Here is a 15,939-nt window from a genome sequence, read left to right on the forward strand (position 1 = left end):
CATGCCACATCATCACTATGTCCTAGGTGGCAAATTTACCAACACCTATCTTACAACTGTTGGAGATGCCCCAAAATGAAGGTAAGTTTATGCCCGTCCGTCTACTCTTGAAGTTGGCAAGATTTACCCCCCCCCCCTCCCATGTCACCCATGATTGAAAAAAAGTATGTAATTTAACAAAAAGATGCATCTTAAAATGTTTGTGTAGTTTTAAGAAATGTGTTCACCTGTTTAAATAATGTCCATATAATGTCAAATATCCACCCTTCTTTTAAAAAATGTTCATGTAATTCTAAATAGTAGTCACGTGCTTAACATAATTTAAAAAGTATTTATGCTCTAAAATCCCATGTGATTTAAAAAGTGTTTATGTGTTTTGAAAAGAATGTTGATGTATTTGGAAAATAAATGTACAACTTAAAGTGAGTGGTGGTATGAGGGGTGGTGTATAGACCAGGTGTAGGTTGTAACTCCGAAAGGGCGGCCATCACGTCCAGCTCGATGAGATTAGTGTCAAAAGTATTAAGCATCCGCTTGCGATGACGTGGTCCAATGACAAGTGTGTCATGCGGTGGCCGAGATCATCACCTTGGGATTGACCACACGCGATCATGGTTGATTAGTGCGGGAAGGAGGATATGCGACAACACAAGTGAGGCGCTATGCTGAAATACATAGTGTGGACCTGTGGATGGATCTTGAGTCGTGCTTATTGCGGTAGGAGCATGTAGTAGCGGAGCCAGAGTCAACACAAATCTCAGGTAAGACGTATATCTACAGTGTCAAATTTGGTATAGTCATGAAGAAAAACTCATGCACACCTAACTCCATGGGAGCTGCGATTTTTCTTCCGTTGCAATGCAAGGCCAATTTTCTAGTATATATTAATGTACATGGATTGAACATGTATAAATGATATTGTCATGTTTGTCGTACAAAAAGTTTGTATTTCATATGTCTTTATACCAATTTTGTATGCATAAAATAGGTGAAAATCATAGTCAAAATTATGCGATGAAGACCAAAAATAAAATCATGTGCACCTTATATTTTTGGGAGAAGTGAGTATTTAGCAAAAAAAGGTGATTTGTTCCTACAAATCACAGAGATCTGTAGCCAACAGATTTGCTTCTTGTTTTGTGCTCGTCCTTTTGCCCATCTTCTTCTTCTACTACGTGATATCTTCGGTGACAGTGAGCTCGTTGATGCTCCAAGATGGAGCCGCCAATTGCATGAGCGTTGACAGTGGAGTTGAGGGCAAGGGGGATACCTGAGCAGACTAGTTAGCGTTTTTTCTTTCTTTCAAGAACATAGTTAGCGTTGTTAGATAGAGCTCGCCAACAATGTGGGGATGTGGTGATTGTGGAGAGAGGTGGCCATGCACCGACACCAAAGAAAAATCGTTCTAGGGCATCCCAAGCTCTCCAGGTGATACCATGAAGGCTAATGAAGTTGAACATAGTTTGAGCCGCGTCCTTGAGAATCATGGACGAAGCTAGGAATTTAAATTGTTTAAATTTGTCTTTGAGAGAAGGAGTGAGATCCTTTGGATCGACCACAGAGAAACTTTACAAAGTAACCTCCCAAAGACCAAAATTTTCTGCATATAGATGAATTCTCGTTCTAGTTTTCCAATACGCACACTGAGACCTATCAAACATGGGTATGGGGCCAACATTATCAACATAAGTGTTTTGAGAAATAGAAACACTATAATCGAATGCCACCTTTGAGTATTCCGGTCGTACGCCCCCTCTCTCACCCAAGTAGGAGAGCTTTTCCGCAGACATACTCATTAGGTTCTTGATTTTGGTTTTAGGTCTTTAATCCTAGCTCACCTCATTATCCAAAGAAGACATCTTTAATCTATAAGCAATAAAAGTCTACTACAATGGTAAGAAACAATTGAACTTATGATACCAGTTCATTGTGTTTGGAGACACACAAAACCACCGGTGTATGCACAACCAATGTTTTTGACTAGCTATCTCGGGTCCAACGGTTGTACAAAACTGCTCTGGCTTGCGCATCAGAGTTGGTCATCGATAGTTGTATTGGTACATGTTTGAAATTAGCATATACTTATGCACTACCTTAACGATCATTGCTCAAAACAGAAGAAAAAAATATGCATCAACATATATGGAGTATGGGATGGTTTTGCCTCAGTGGTAGAACTTAGCAAAAAAGTGCTTTCAACAGGCAGCTAGATGGATACTAGGTGTCTTCAACTCACAAACTAGGATACATACTAGGCGCTTTTAGCCACTATCCTCCAAAGTGCAGCAACAACATCGACACACATAAAACACCATATTTTAGCGTGGAAAACCCTCAACGTGGGTAAAAGCATGAGCCGGTGCCACACCTAAACATTCTTCCACAATTATCAAAATATGGGATACATCAAGTCTTCTTTAGGTAGCATTAGAGGCTCTTACGTATCAAAATTTCACATTGGATAATAGTGAGATTTGAGGCTGCAAGATTTAGAGATTGGAACTCACTAATTATTGTATAACCACAACTTGAAGGATACAAGATGATGGATCTGAACTTCACAATCTTGGAAGAAACTCACTTTTCTTGATGGCGGATTTTTTTCTTTCAATCATCCCCTCTTTTGTTTTATTTTCTTTGTTAGTGGAGGCTAACCTAAAAATTTTGTCACGCCTCTTGCTAGTTCTTGGATGGAGGCTAAACATTCTCTTCTCTTGAGTGCAAACTCCAAAATACTATAAGGTCATAACCTTAATGAGTAGGGAGCTCTTGCACATATTTGGGATATCTATAAGACTTTGAAGTCATCTTCTCATGGCCCACATAAGAAGGATATCATACATTATGAGTGATAGTCGGTCTTAAAACAATGGTTAAATTTCTTTATGATGTAGGCTAGAAAAATCATGCATATGCATGCCGCTGCCTGGCCCGCCTCCTCCTTCTCGTTAGAGGGAAACTGATGCATATCAATTTCGTTGTTTGCTCCATTGATCCTTGACACCATTGTCACTGTTTTATTTCTTGAAAGGAGGCTCCTTCCTGTAGCACCTTGTTGGCATAGGCCAACAAGGGTCCTCTGCAGTTGAAGATGTGGCCACCAACATTTGTTCCATAACCACAAATGAGTTTTAGAGACAGTGAGCCGGTTAATATCATCCAAGAAATATCAAAAACACCTATGTGTGTCAGGTGCTTGAAACACTTTTACTTCCGGTTGATTCTTTGAGTTGGATTGAAATCCAATGGCGCTAGTTCATGTTCCTCCACCAGCCCTACCTCTTTCCGGTTGCTCCGCCTCCCACCCGAACCAGTAAAGCTTGTTCCTCCTCTTCGGTGGTGACATGATAGCAAGCCACGTTGTCCCCACCCCCAATGAGGCCCTCATTGGTGCCGGCTTGTGTTTGTGGTTGCGCTACTCTTTCCCTCCAAAATTGACTGATTCAATTTGTTTTCCAATTGCATGATGAATCACACGGGCGAATACAACCTCTGCTAAAAAAGAAAAATCCCTGCGACGATGTGCCGCCACCTTTTCGACCCTAGCTAAGCTTATCGTCAGCTTGTCACAGTTGGCGACGTAGGGAGGCACGATGGGATCATCCACTTGCAAATCAAGATGGATAGATGGAACGCGGAAGTCGGCAAAAGGCGTTGATGTATGTCACGCACGGTTGGTGCGATTAGAGAATGATCTAAGCACAATTATACATCTAGCCCCCTTGTCATGAATAGCAGAGAGCACAGGTGTTGCGTTTTTCTACTAGCTTGCATTGTCGCAACAGTCCCCTAGCTAGGTGATTAACACTGTACCATAATCGTGCGCTAATGAGAAAAATCTCTCAAGTCATACCTCCAACTAACCCAGCTTTTGGCCCGTCATTTTCCATCCTGCAGCGTCGATTCCTCTCCCCGGCCGTGTCTCTGCCTCCTTTGCTGTTACTAGTAGAACAGTAGAAGCTGCTCCTCTTCCTTGCGCCCGCACGCACCCAACTATAGGAGCACTTTATTTTGGTTACGGAAATCCTAAGCCGACGGAGCACAAGTAAACGGGGTGTATCTTCAGCTCCAATCCATTGCAGGCGCGAGCACCTCAAAGCGCACACACACTTACACACATACTCCTCAGCTGGAGTAGGTTGCTTGAGACCTACTGCTTGATTGCTGCGTCGTCTTCCCCTCCCCGGCCCCCGTACGTACGTGCGCGGCTCTTGGCACGCACGCTTCCCCATATATACCCCGGCCAGCCTTCCCGACCGAGATAGATAGATAGAGATACACAGGCAAGGCAACGAACCAACCATCACACTGACGAGGTAGCTCGCCGGTTGCTCGGTCGTTTGTTCGTTCGCTCGTCCCTTGAGCCGGCCGCGCGCGCGTGCCGGGCGGGCGGGAGAATGGGACGGCACGCGGGCACCGGCGGCGGCGGCGGCGTCCAGCAGAAGCTGCGCAAGGGGCTGTGGTCTCCCGAGGAGGACGAGAAGCTCTACAACCACATCATCCGCTACGGCGTCGGGTGCTGGAGCTCCGTGCCCAAGCTCGCCGGTACGCTCCCTCCCCGCAAAGCTACTTATAATTCCAACTCCGCCCGTCTGTTTTCTTGCATGTGTTGGCGCTTAATGAGGAGTGTGCTCAATGATCCAGGTCTGCAGAGGTGCGGCAAGAGCTGCCGGCTGCGGTGGATCAACTACCTGCGCCCCGACCTGAAGCGGGGAAGCTTCTCGCAGCAGGAGGAGGACGCCATCGTCGGCCTGCATGAGATCCTGGGGAACAGGTACATACATTACGCCTTCCATTTCTTTTTTGAAATTTTAGCAGCGTGAAATCTTGCGATTTGCTGATGAACGGAGCGGAATCAATGCAGGTGGTCGCAGATAGCGTCTCACTTGCCGGGCCGGACGGACAACGAGATCAAGAACTTTTGGAACAGCTGCCTCAAGAAGAAGCTGCGGCAGCGCGGCATCGACCCCAGCACCCACAAGCCCATCTCCGGCGTGGCGGGGGTGGAACCGGACCAGGCGTCGAAAGACGAGAGGCCGCAGGGAGCCGACGGTATAGCCCTGAAGCAGCAGCAGCAGCAGGTGTTCGACCCTTTCCCGGTGGCCGACACCTTCGGCGCCGGCTTCGACGGGGCGGGCATGCCGCTGTACGACCACCTCGGCGGCAAGGACGCGGCCGGGTTCGTGGACTACAGCAGCGTGCTGGACGTGTCGGAGAACCTGGGCTACGGCGAGAGCTCCAGCAACAGCAGCAACTGGAACAGCGCGCCGGAGGCGAGCAATGCGCTGGAGGGCGAGGCGCTGCATTGGGCCTCCGAGAGCAAGGTGGAGCCTTTCGCCGCCTACGCCGGCGACGAGGACGGCAAGTTCGCGCTGCCCTGCCACGGCCAGCAAGAGCACAGCATGGCGCATTTTGACTTCAACCTCGAGTACTTCTGAGGCCGTTCTGATCTAGCCATCGTCGTATATATTGTTCTTATTTACACACGGACACGGGCAAGACCAACCAACTGGGAAGATTAGAGACTGTACTTTGTCAATTTTCTCTAGTCTTTGTTACTCCTTTAACACTGTTTCTTTTCTTTTCACCGTCTGTTTATGGTTCTTCTATATACATGGCCGAAATAAGAGGTATAGAAATGTGAACACTCTGTAATTTACCATGGGATTCTGCTCTCTCTCTTTTTTTGTAAGGATAAGGAATAAGATTCTTACTCTTTTTCTCGGTAAGTTGCTATTACTTGGAAGATTGTGTGTTGTGTATTCCTAGAGAAGACTGTCATGGCTCTTGGTACACTAATTTCTCTAGCAGGTCGCCGTCCTGTCTTAGCTTCTTTTCTCCCCTTGGATTTGTGTCTCGTGAAACTAAAGCAATGAGAAAGAAAGATGCTGCTGTTACAGTCCAACTCGGAATTAGCAGCAGCTGCCGTACGCGCGAGTCGGTTTCAGTGATTAGTTTGGGAGCAGTACTGCGTGCACTGTTGTTGCACAGCCATTTCGTGGCATTATTAATGCTGGTGTTAGCTTGTAACCCAATTTTCCGCAAAAGGGTCCCTTTTGCTAAAAGGCGTGTTTGAATTACTCCCGTGACAACATGGCTCCAATAATCTAGCGGTGTTGGTGGAGAAAAGAAAAGAGAGAGAGAGAGAGACGAGTGGAACTAAAGAAAGACGCTAACCACCTTGCCGCCCGCTCGGGATTCCTTTCTACGGAACCGACCGAACGTGCCAGTTTCTTCTTCTTTGTTCTTGCGCCGGCGACCTGCGGGCCGTGATTTATTTTGTTTATTGCAATGTGGTGTGGTGGCGCGCAGAGCCGTGATGATATGATGTCTTGCTTGACGCCGAGACTCTGACCGCGGCTGGCCTGGCGGCAGAAGCACTGCACATGATGGCTTCTAAAGACGGCCGTGTGCAGGGAGGTGTAAGTGAATCATAGCCCCATTGAGGGGATGACCCACGGGATCAACGACGACAGGATCGAACACCACACATGCATGCGTGACGGAGTGGGGGCGGCGATCTTGCCTCCTCCACCGGAGCCGCCGCCCTTGACGGTGCCAACGGCCACGGCGGTGGATCAGGCGCCGTCACCTCGTGTTTCTCGCGGATCTGATTCCGATTCAGAGGTGGATCAGAATCGGACCGTGGGGCATTTAGATCAGGTGAGATGGCGAATTCGCTTCGAGGACGGTCGGGATGCCGAGGAATGGAGGAATGGAATTCTGTATGAACACTCGCTGTCGAGATGGACGACGGTGCGAGATCAGGACCACGATATTCTGGCCGGACGGTACTTGGACGAGGACGAGCGGATTCACGCAGGTACACATTTAATCATTGATGATTTCGAGATCCTTGTTTTGGATTGCATGCAGGTTCCATTAGACGAGGCGGATCAAGTAGAGGTCATGGATCTATCTTCAGAACCTGGAAGCCCAATACCGAAGCCGAAGATCGGAGGAAGGTTTTGGGTCTTGGCCGACGATGAAGATGAAGAAGATGACGCTGAAGTCCGAAGATCACCTGGTGCCACGGGGTCGACGTCGCCCGGGCGTTTTTCGAAGTGTACGACTCCAGTTGCTGATTCCTTCACGCGGATCATACCTGGCGAGGGTCGCAAGGACAGGAAGATCGCCGATCCACGATAGGCGGCTCTATACAAACCCACGGCGGTGGGGATCAAGCCTTGGAAGGGCCCCCTTCCTAAGGTAAGTCGGCCGCAACTCACATTATCGGATTTTTTTCGTCGGATGGTTGGACGATGATCACTAGAAAGAAGAAGAAGAAGGTGTCTCCGGCAGGGTTTCAGCCGCCGCCGCCGACCGTCGGACCAGGCGAGATCCGTGTGGCGCGTCGTGCCCGTTTGAACCTGCTGCTAGGCCCTAGTGGGCCGGAGACAGCCTTGTCCGTCCGGGGCCCGAGGCGCACTGGGTATGAGGCCCAGTGCATGGCCCAGGGTTTGGATGTGAGTGCTTGGGCCACGGGCCCTTTGCATGAGAGCCCGGTGGATTGTGTGATGGTACATGCACGAACGGAGATCGATGGGTATGGGGCCCAGGCCACTGTTTCTGCGCGCGCCGACACAGGTACCGATTTGGTTGATCGCTGTACGTCTGTTTCATCGCTGATTGCTAGGGTTCGTCGACGCGGGAGGTCTGGCTTTCCTTCTTGCGGATCGGGACGAGCAAAACGAATCCTGCCTCCTCTTGCAATGGCTGGCAGTGGCTCGGGGGGGCCTCCAGGGAAGAATACTCCTCCGGCCGTGTCCGCTGTTGGCCGCGGCGGGGTGGCGCCGCCGCCGGCTGGTACTGCAAGGGGCGCCACGGATCGCTCGCTGGCCGTCGGGACTGCGCCTGGGGGCCGCGGAGGTGGCAACCCCGGGACCCGGCCGACGGTGCCAGTTGCGGGTCGGGGCGGTCCGCCTCGTGGTACCCTGCCTACGGTGACAAGGCCGCCGGTGCCTTCAGGGGTGTCGCCGGCGGTAGGGCGTGGTGGACTTCGGCCTCCCGCGCCGGCCAATGCTTCTAGGGGGCGCGATGCTGCTCCCCCGAGGCCTGCGGCTCCAGCGGCGGTGGGGGGTGGTGCTGCTCCCCCGAGGCCTGCGGCTCCAGCGGCGGTGGGGGGTGGTGCTGCTCCCCCGAGGCCTCAGGCTCCAGCGGCGGTGGGGCGTGGTGCTGCTCCCCCGAGGCCTCCGACTCCAGTGGCGGTGGGGCGTGGTGCTGCTCCGCCGATGCCTCGCGCCGCGCCACCGCCGCACTACGTTACGAGGCCGACGCAAAAAAGGTCGGGCCCATCACAGACGAGGCAGAACGCGGTTGCTGGCGAGTCAGTTGAACCGCCCCCTGGACAGTGGGGGGACGATGGATATAATGCTTATGGGGATGGCCAGCACCGTGGATCGTCGTCTACGGGAGGTGGATGTGGTTATGCATGGCAGAGTGATGGTTCTGCGGAGAGACCTTTTCTCGGACCTCCGGGTGGTTTTTTCGAGGGAGCTTCTGGCCCGGACTACAGGCAGAGAGGTGGCTACCGTGGTCATCGTGGTGGTCGTGGTGGTGGTCGTGGTCGGTACCGCAGACAACCTCTGTCACCGGTCGTTGTTGACCATCAGGCTACTGATGTGGCGGTCGATCCCGTTCAGTCGACCGAACTGCCTAGCCAAGCGATGGAGGTAGTGACGGCTCTGGCGAACGTGGAGGTTCCTACTACTGGTATTTCAGCAGAGGCAGGTGACAGGTCGGAGTCTGAGAGAGCGTCCAAGTAGGCGCGTAAGAAAGAAAAAATGCTATGCTACCTATGTGGTGAGAAGGGTCACTTCATTGCTGAATGTGTGGCGGAGCTGTGCGATTCGTGTGGTAAGCCAGCACATGCCACGGGGGACTGCCCGCTTCTGCGTGATCAGGTGCCAGCTCTTACAATATATGGAGTATATTGTGCTGAGCTCATGTTCTTTGAGTCCCCGGCTGCGAGAGAGATTCCGGTAGAGACGCAGAGCTTGACTACTGGGATTGTCAAAGCTACCCAGGGGGTAGTTTCTGAGGCTCAGATTGTGCAGAGACTCCAGGAACTGGCCCCAGGAGATTTTCAGTGGGAGCTTGTCCATGTTGAGGATAATGTGTTCAGGGTTGACTTCCCAACTGTGGACGATTTGCAGAGGTTGCTGAGCTTTGGGTTGTGCAAGGTCCCTGGTACTAAATGCATTCTAGAATTTCATGAGTGGAAGAAGATGGAGCCTAAGGGAAAGCCGCTCACTCAGGTGTGGCTGCGGTTTTCCGGTGCTACCTCTGAGTCTTTGACAGATGTTCGAGTTGTGGCTAGTCTGGGTATAATGGTTGGAAAGACTGAGAAAGTGGATATGGCATTCACCCACGCCCATGGAGGGGCCCGACTCTTAGTGAGTGTTCTGGACATTGAGTTCGTCCCAGACGTGGTCAACTGGACTTATAGGGGAGAGGTGTTTCCTCTTGAGATTGAGTTTGAGGATACTGAGTTGTTTGCCAACGCGGTTAATGGGACTGATGTGGATATGCACGAGGGTGACGACAACGCAGGTGCCAGTGGGGATCCGACTGACGGAGCTGGACGAGAGAGGTCCAATGGATCGGGACCTGTTGCTCAGTTGCCTGGGGATGGGCCGGGGGTTGAGCCGGCCCCAGCTCCGTCGGTGCCTATGACTACTTTGCGGTTTGGGTCCTTTGAGCCAGCGTCTGCCCCTCCCAGACTTTGGAGCGACCGGGTGGAATCTGATGATGTTTTTGAGTGCACGCTTCCGGTGTTGGAGCTTGATATTGTTGATAGTCCTATGGAGGGAGGCTCGATAGTGACGCACTCGGCGACGACCTTGGTAGAGGGTGGGGAGTTGGAGTCTCAGGTGGTTTCGTTCTTCCCCACATCCCCAGTGGTCTCGGGTCGGGCGACGTCTTCTGTTTCGGAGGTTGTGCATGGGGGGGAGTCCGAGGCAGGTGGTCGCGATCTCTCCTCCTCCTATCCTGGCGCTGATGGCGCCGGTGACGCCAACGATGACCGGCCGTGGGGGAGGCCGTCTGGGTCAGGTGGACTCGGCTCTCTCTCCTACGATGGCGGCAACAACGGCCGCTCCTACAGTGGTGTTGGGTGGGGGTCTGGGGCAGGTGGCCTCGACCCCTCATCCTTCTTCGGCAGTCAGGACAGCGACACCCTCAGGCCAGGAGGTTGCGGAGGGGGGACTGTTCGGGCAGGCAGCGCCCGCACATCCCTCCCAGGCTGCCCGTCCGTGGGGTTTGTGAGCCCTCCGCCGCTTCCTCCGGTATCCTTGGCTGACCCTTCAGCGCGAGGTTTTACTCGGGAGGAGGTCGTTGCTTTTGGTGGGATCCCTGACCCGGTCTCGGCGGGGCGACGGATGAGTTCTCGTCTCCAAGACCACCCGGAGGTTGATGACATGCAGCAGAGGTGCGCCATGAGGGCGGCCAAGCTTCGTGACGTTGAGATCACCACTGGTATGTCAGTCAACATGTCTAATTCTATTTTTCATTTTTCTAATGATGAGATTATTAATAATGCCAACCAGTTAGGAGTTTCGCAAGGGAGTACTAGTAATGAAATTTCTAACTCGGTTAATGATCTCCTAGATTTGGAAGCGGAACGTGCTATAGATATTATTCGAAACCTAGCAGCAGTAAAACCTATGAACGATGCAGAGATTGATGCGTTAGGGGTAAGAGTGCTCGATAATTTGTGTGCGGATCTTGCACCATCCACTCCTGATTCTGAGGGAGAGGATGTAGTTCTAGAGGATGCAGTAGCAAGACCAACTGATCCCGGTTATGAGGACCGGATGGAGGACCATGATAAACCCAAGCGTAAGTGGAAGCAGAAGGTTTATGCGGCTTCCGCGGTTCGTAGGAGTGCTAGGATTCGAACGGCCAAAAAATTTCATGATGACCTATGAAAGGAATCTTTCGGAATAGCAGAGGTCTTAAGGACTTGGCTAAAAGAAGGTTCCTTGTTGAGGCGTCTCCTGAGCATCGATTAGATTTCATTGCTCTTTCTGAAACTGGTAGGGATAATTTTGCGCCCCAGTTTCTCAATACTTTATTGGGTGGTGTCGATTTTGATTGGCATTGCCTTCCTCCGCGAGGAAGATAGGGTGGGATCTTGCTTGGAGTGAGATGCGATTCACTGGAAGTTCGTAGTGTAGTGATGGGTGACTTTGCGGTTAAATTTCGGGTCAGGTCCAAAGCCGATGGTTTTAACTGGGCTCTGGTGGCGGTGTATGGTGCCGCACAACCCGAGTTTAAACCGGAGTTTTTGGCGGACCTTGTTCGAATTTGCGGATCCGAGCAGCTCCCAATTTTGGTTGGGGGTGACTTCAGTATCATTAGGAGGAGAGATGAAAAAAATAATGATAATTTTGACGGAAGATGGTCATTTATGTTCAATACCATATTGAAAGCTTGGATCTGAGAGAGATAGAGCTTTCCGGTAGAAAGTTTACCTGGGCTAACGCGTTGCCAAACCCGACGTATGGGAAGCTGGATTGAGTTCTCGCGAGTGTCGAGTGGGAACAAAAGTTCCCTCTCGTAACGGTCCAGGCTCTCTCGCGCGGAATCTCGGATCACACACCTTTATTCGTGGACTCAGGTGAGCCAAACCACGTGGGAAACAAAAACACCTTTTCTTTCGAACTTGCATGGTTTGAACGAGAAGGCTTCCTGGATCTGGTAGCCAGGGAATGGGGGCTCTGGTGGCGGTGTATGGTGCCACACAACCCGAGTTTAAACCGGAGTTTTTGGCGGACCTTGTTCGAATTTGTGGATCCGAGCAGCTCCCAATTTTGGTTGGGGGTGACTTCAATATCATTAGGAGGAGAGATGAAAAGAATAATGATAATTTTGACGGAAGATGTTCATTTATGTTCAATACCATATTGAAAGCTTGGATCTGAGAGAGATAGAGCTTTCCGGTAGAAAGTTTACCTGGGCTAACGCGTTGCCAAACCCGACGTATGAGAAGCTGGATCGAGTTCTCACGAGTGTCGAGTGGGAACAAAAGTTCCCTCTCGTAACGGTCCAGGCTCTCTCGCGCGGAATCTCGGATCACACACCTTTATTCGTGGACTCAGGTGAGCCAAACCACGTGGGAAACAAAAACACCTTTTCTTTCGAACTTGCATGGTTTGAACGAGAAGGCTTCTTGGATCTGGTAGCCAGGGAATGGGGGCTCTGGTGGCGGTGTATGGTGCCACACAACCCGAGTTTAAACCGGAGTTTTTGGCGGACCTTGTTCGAATTTGCGGATCCGAGCAGCTCCCAATTTTGGTTGGGGGTGACTTCAATATCATTAGGAGGAGAGATGAAAAGAATAATGATAATTTTGACGGAAGATGGTCATTTATATTCAATACCATTGTCGAAAGCTTGGATCTGAGAGAGATAGAGCTTTCCAGTAGAAAGTTTACCTGGGCTAACGCGTTGCCAAACCCGACGTATGAGAAGCTGGATCGAGTTCTCGTGATCTGGTAGCCAGGGAATGGGCTAAAGATGCAGGAGGCACGACCTCTTGCCAGCGTTGGCAGAACAAGATTAGGCATTTGAGAAGTTTCCTATGGGGATGGGCTAAGCACCTTAGTGGGGTTTATAAAGTTGAAAAGGAAAGGCTCCTTTCTCTGATTCATGCCCTAGATATAAAAGCCGAGTCCATGATTTTGCAATCTGCGGAGCTCCAGATTAAGCTCGAGGCGAAGATGAGGTTGAAAGAACTTCTCCGTGAGGAAGAATTGAAGTGGGCGTTGCGGGCTAAGGTTCGCAGAGTGGTCCAAGGGGACGCAAACACTCAATCCTTTCACTTGATTGCTAATGGCAAACACAGAAAGAAGAGAATCTTTCAGCTTGAGCAAGAGGAAGGAACGATTGTAGGGCAGGACAACCTGAAATGTTATATCACCGAATATTATAAGCAGCTATTTGGACCTCCGGAGGACAGTTGTGTATCCCTCGATGAGTCCAGGATTGAGGATGTGCCTCAACTAACTGCTCGTGATAATGATATTCTGGTTGCCCCATTCTTGGAGAAGGAGGTGTTTGATGCTATATCGCAGATGAAAAACAATAAGGCTCTCGGGCCTGATGGATTCCCGGCGGAGTTTTACAAGAGATGTTGGCACATTATTAAGGGGGATTTGCTTCCAATGTTTCACGATCTTTTCTCTGGACAGTTTCAGTTATTTCACTTAAATTTTGGAACAATAACACTGCTTCCTAAGAAAACGGATGCTGTGAGAATCGAGCAGTTTAGGACGATCTGCCTTCTCAATGTTAGTTTCAAAAATTTCACCAAGGTTGGGACTAATCGGCTCACACAGATTGCGCATTATGTGGTGCAGCATTCCCAAACTGCTTTCATGCCGGACAGGAACATTCTAGAAGGGGTGGTGGTCCTGCATGAAACGCTCCATGAAATTCACTCGAAAAAGTTGGATGGAGTCATCTTTAAGGTGGATTTCGAGAAAGCGTATGATAAAGTTAAATGGCCATTCCTACAACAGGCGTTGCGTATGAAAGGCTTTGATGAAATCTGGCGACGCCAGGTTGAGTCATATACGCAAAAAGGGAGTGTTGGAATCAAAGTGAATGATGAGATCGGTCATTATTTCTAGACACAAAAGGGCCTGCGACAAGGGGATCCGATGTCCCCTATCTTGTTTAACATTGTAGTGGATATGTTGGCAATTCTAATAGGAAGGGCCAAGGAGGCTGGTCAAGTGGGTGGCCTGGTACCTCATCTAGTTGATGGAGGTGTGTCCATCCTCCAATATGCTGATGATACAATCATCTTTATGGAGCATGACTTGAAAAAGGCAAGAAATATGAAGCTGGTGTTATGCTTATTTGAACAATTGACCGGGTTAAAAATTAACTTTCACAAAAGCGAGTTGTTCTGCTTTGGTAGAGCCAACGATGAACAAGAGGCTTATAGGCAATTGTTCGGGTGTGATTTGGGGGCTTTGCCTTTCACCTACTTAGGAATACCAATCCACCATCGTAAGCTGACAAACACAGAGTGGAAGTGCATCGAGGATCGATTTGAAAAGAAACTGAGTTGCTGGAAGGGCAAGCTCATGTCGTACGGAGGCCGTTTAATTCTGATAAATTCGGTTCTCATGAGTATGCCTATGTTTCTTTTGTCGTTCTTCGAAGTCCCAGTTGGAGTTAGGAAAAGACTGGACTTCTATCGATCGCGTTTCTTCTGGCAAGGTGATGAGATTAAAAGAAAATACCGGTTAGCCAAATGGGATATCATCTGTAGACCGAAAGACCAAGGGGGTCTTGGTATTGAGAATCTTGAAGTTAAGAACAGATGTCTTCTCAGCAAGTGGTTGTGGAAGTTATCAAGTGGAACCGACGCCACTTGGGCGCAAATCCTCCGTAGCAAGTATCTTCAAACCAAAACTCTGTCTCAGGTGACAGTAAGACCGACTGATTCACCCTTTTGGAAAGGGCTTATGAAAGTAAAGTTGTCCTTGTTTAATAGGACAAAATTTATTGTTGGTGACGGTGCCAGTACGCGATTCTGGGAGGATACTTGGCTCGGAGAGACACCCTTAGCAATCCAATACCCGTCTTTGTATCGTATAGTTCAAAGACGTGAGACTTTTGTTGCCACGGTATTACAATCGATCCCCCTTAATATTCAGTTCAGAAGGGCATTAGTGGGTAATCGTTGGGAAGAATGGCTGCATCTAGTAAGGAGACTGATGGACATTCAGCTTTCCCAACAACCAGATGAATTATGCTGGAAGCTTACTAGGCCTGGAGTTTTTACTGTTAAATCAATGTATGTTGATGTTATCAATTCAAGCTCGATTCCTAGTTCTAAACATGTTTGGGCTGTCAAAGTCCCTCTGAAAATCAAAGTGTTTATGTGGTTTCTGCATAAACAAGTTATTTTAACCAAGGACAACTTGACAAAGCGTAATTGGACAGGATCTACTAGGTGTAGTTTCTGTGATCGGGATGAGACGATCAAACACCTTTTTCTTGATTGCCCGCTAGCTAAATTTTTATGGAGGACGATCCATATTGCTTTTAATATTACTCCACCGAATTCAGTCAACACGTTATTTGGAACGTGGCTTAACGGGGTAGAGCCCGAGTTAGCGAGACATATTCGTGTAGGAGTCTGTGCCTTGGTGTGGGCGCTCTGGAATTGCAGAAATGATTTGGTTTTTAACAGGACAACGCGTATTCATTTTTTGCAGGTTATTTTCAGAGCCACGGCGTTGATCCATTCGTGGTCGCTACTCACTCCGACGGAGGCCAGGGAGCGTTTGGTTACTGGATCTATCCGCTGGGAGATGGTACCTCGGGATATCTTCAACCGGTTTGGATGGCGATCATGTAATAGGATAGACAATTAGTTTACCTATCTCTTTTTCAGCCAGCCGGTTGTGGCGTCTTTTATATGGCTAGTCTGTGTTTCTAGCCCATGTTGACTCTGTGTGAGCTTTGTTCACTTTTCAGTAGGAGACTTTAAGACCTTGTTGGAACTTATTTGGTTTAATAAGATGGCCGTATGCATCGATCTGATGCAGAGGCCGGGTATCCCTTTTTTGAAAAAAAAAAACCACACATGCATGCTAGTGGTACTCCTTGGTAAGCTGCTAGGCACGTTCGTTAGTTGTTGCTGGCATCGTTCCATCCCCTCGGAACTCGGGACCAGGTTAGTATTGGTTCAGAGGCTAGTACTGCTACGTAGTAGGAGTATAACAGCAGACCACCAGACACCTGATCTGACATTCCGAGATCATACTGCCTGTCATGCACCGGGATGATGAGCGGCAACCGGTGGACCAGGCGGAGCATTATGGCGAGAGACCACGAGGAATAAACCAGTCGCCGGGGCCTAGCCAGTGGCGCGCGACGGCAACCGGTCGGTCGGAGCGACGTGGCTCGGCTGCTCGC

The 15,939-nt window shown here is 49.8% G+C and overlaps 1 protein-coding gene across 1 annotated transcript; it reads left to right on the forward strand.

The window, feature by feature from the left end:
• The first annotated feature begins 4,279 nt into the window (after positions 1-4,279).
• On the forward strand, positions 4,280-5,729 carry LOC119268706 (myb-related protein Hv33-like). Its single transcript, XM_037550402.1, has 3 exons — positions 4,280-4,545; positions 4,645-4,774; positions 4,865-5,729. The coding sequence occupies exons 1-3, from the start codon at positions 4,398-4,400 to the stop codon at positions 5,436-5,438; spliced, it is 852 nt and encodes a 283-aa protein (XP_037406299.1). The 5' UTR covers positions 4,280-4,397; the 3' UTR covers positions 5,439-5,729.
• Positions 5,730-15,939: the final 10,210 nt, after the last annotated feature.

The sequence above is a fragment of the Triticum dicoccoides genome, chromosome 3A, assembly GCF_002162155.2.
Source record: "Triticum dicoccoides isolate Atlit2015 ecotype Zavitan chromosome 3A, WEW_v2.0, whole genome shotgun sequence".
Lineage (NCBI taxonomy): Eukaryota > Viridiplantae > Streptophyta > Magnoliopsida > Poales > Poaceae > Triticum > Triticum dicoccoides.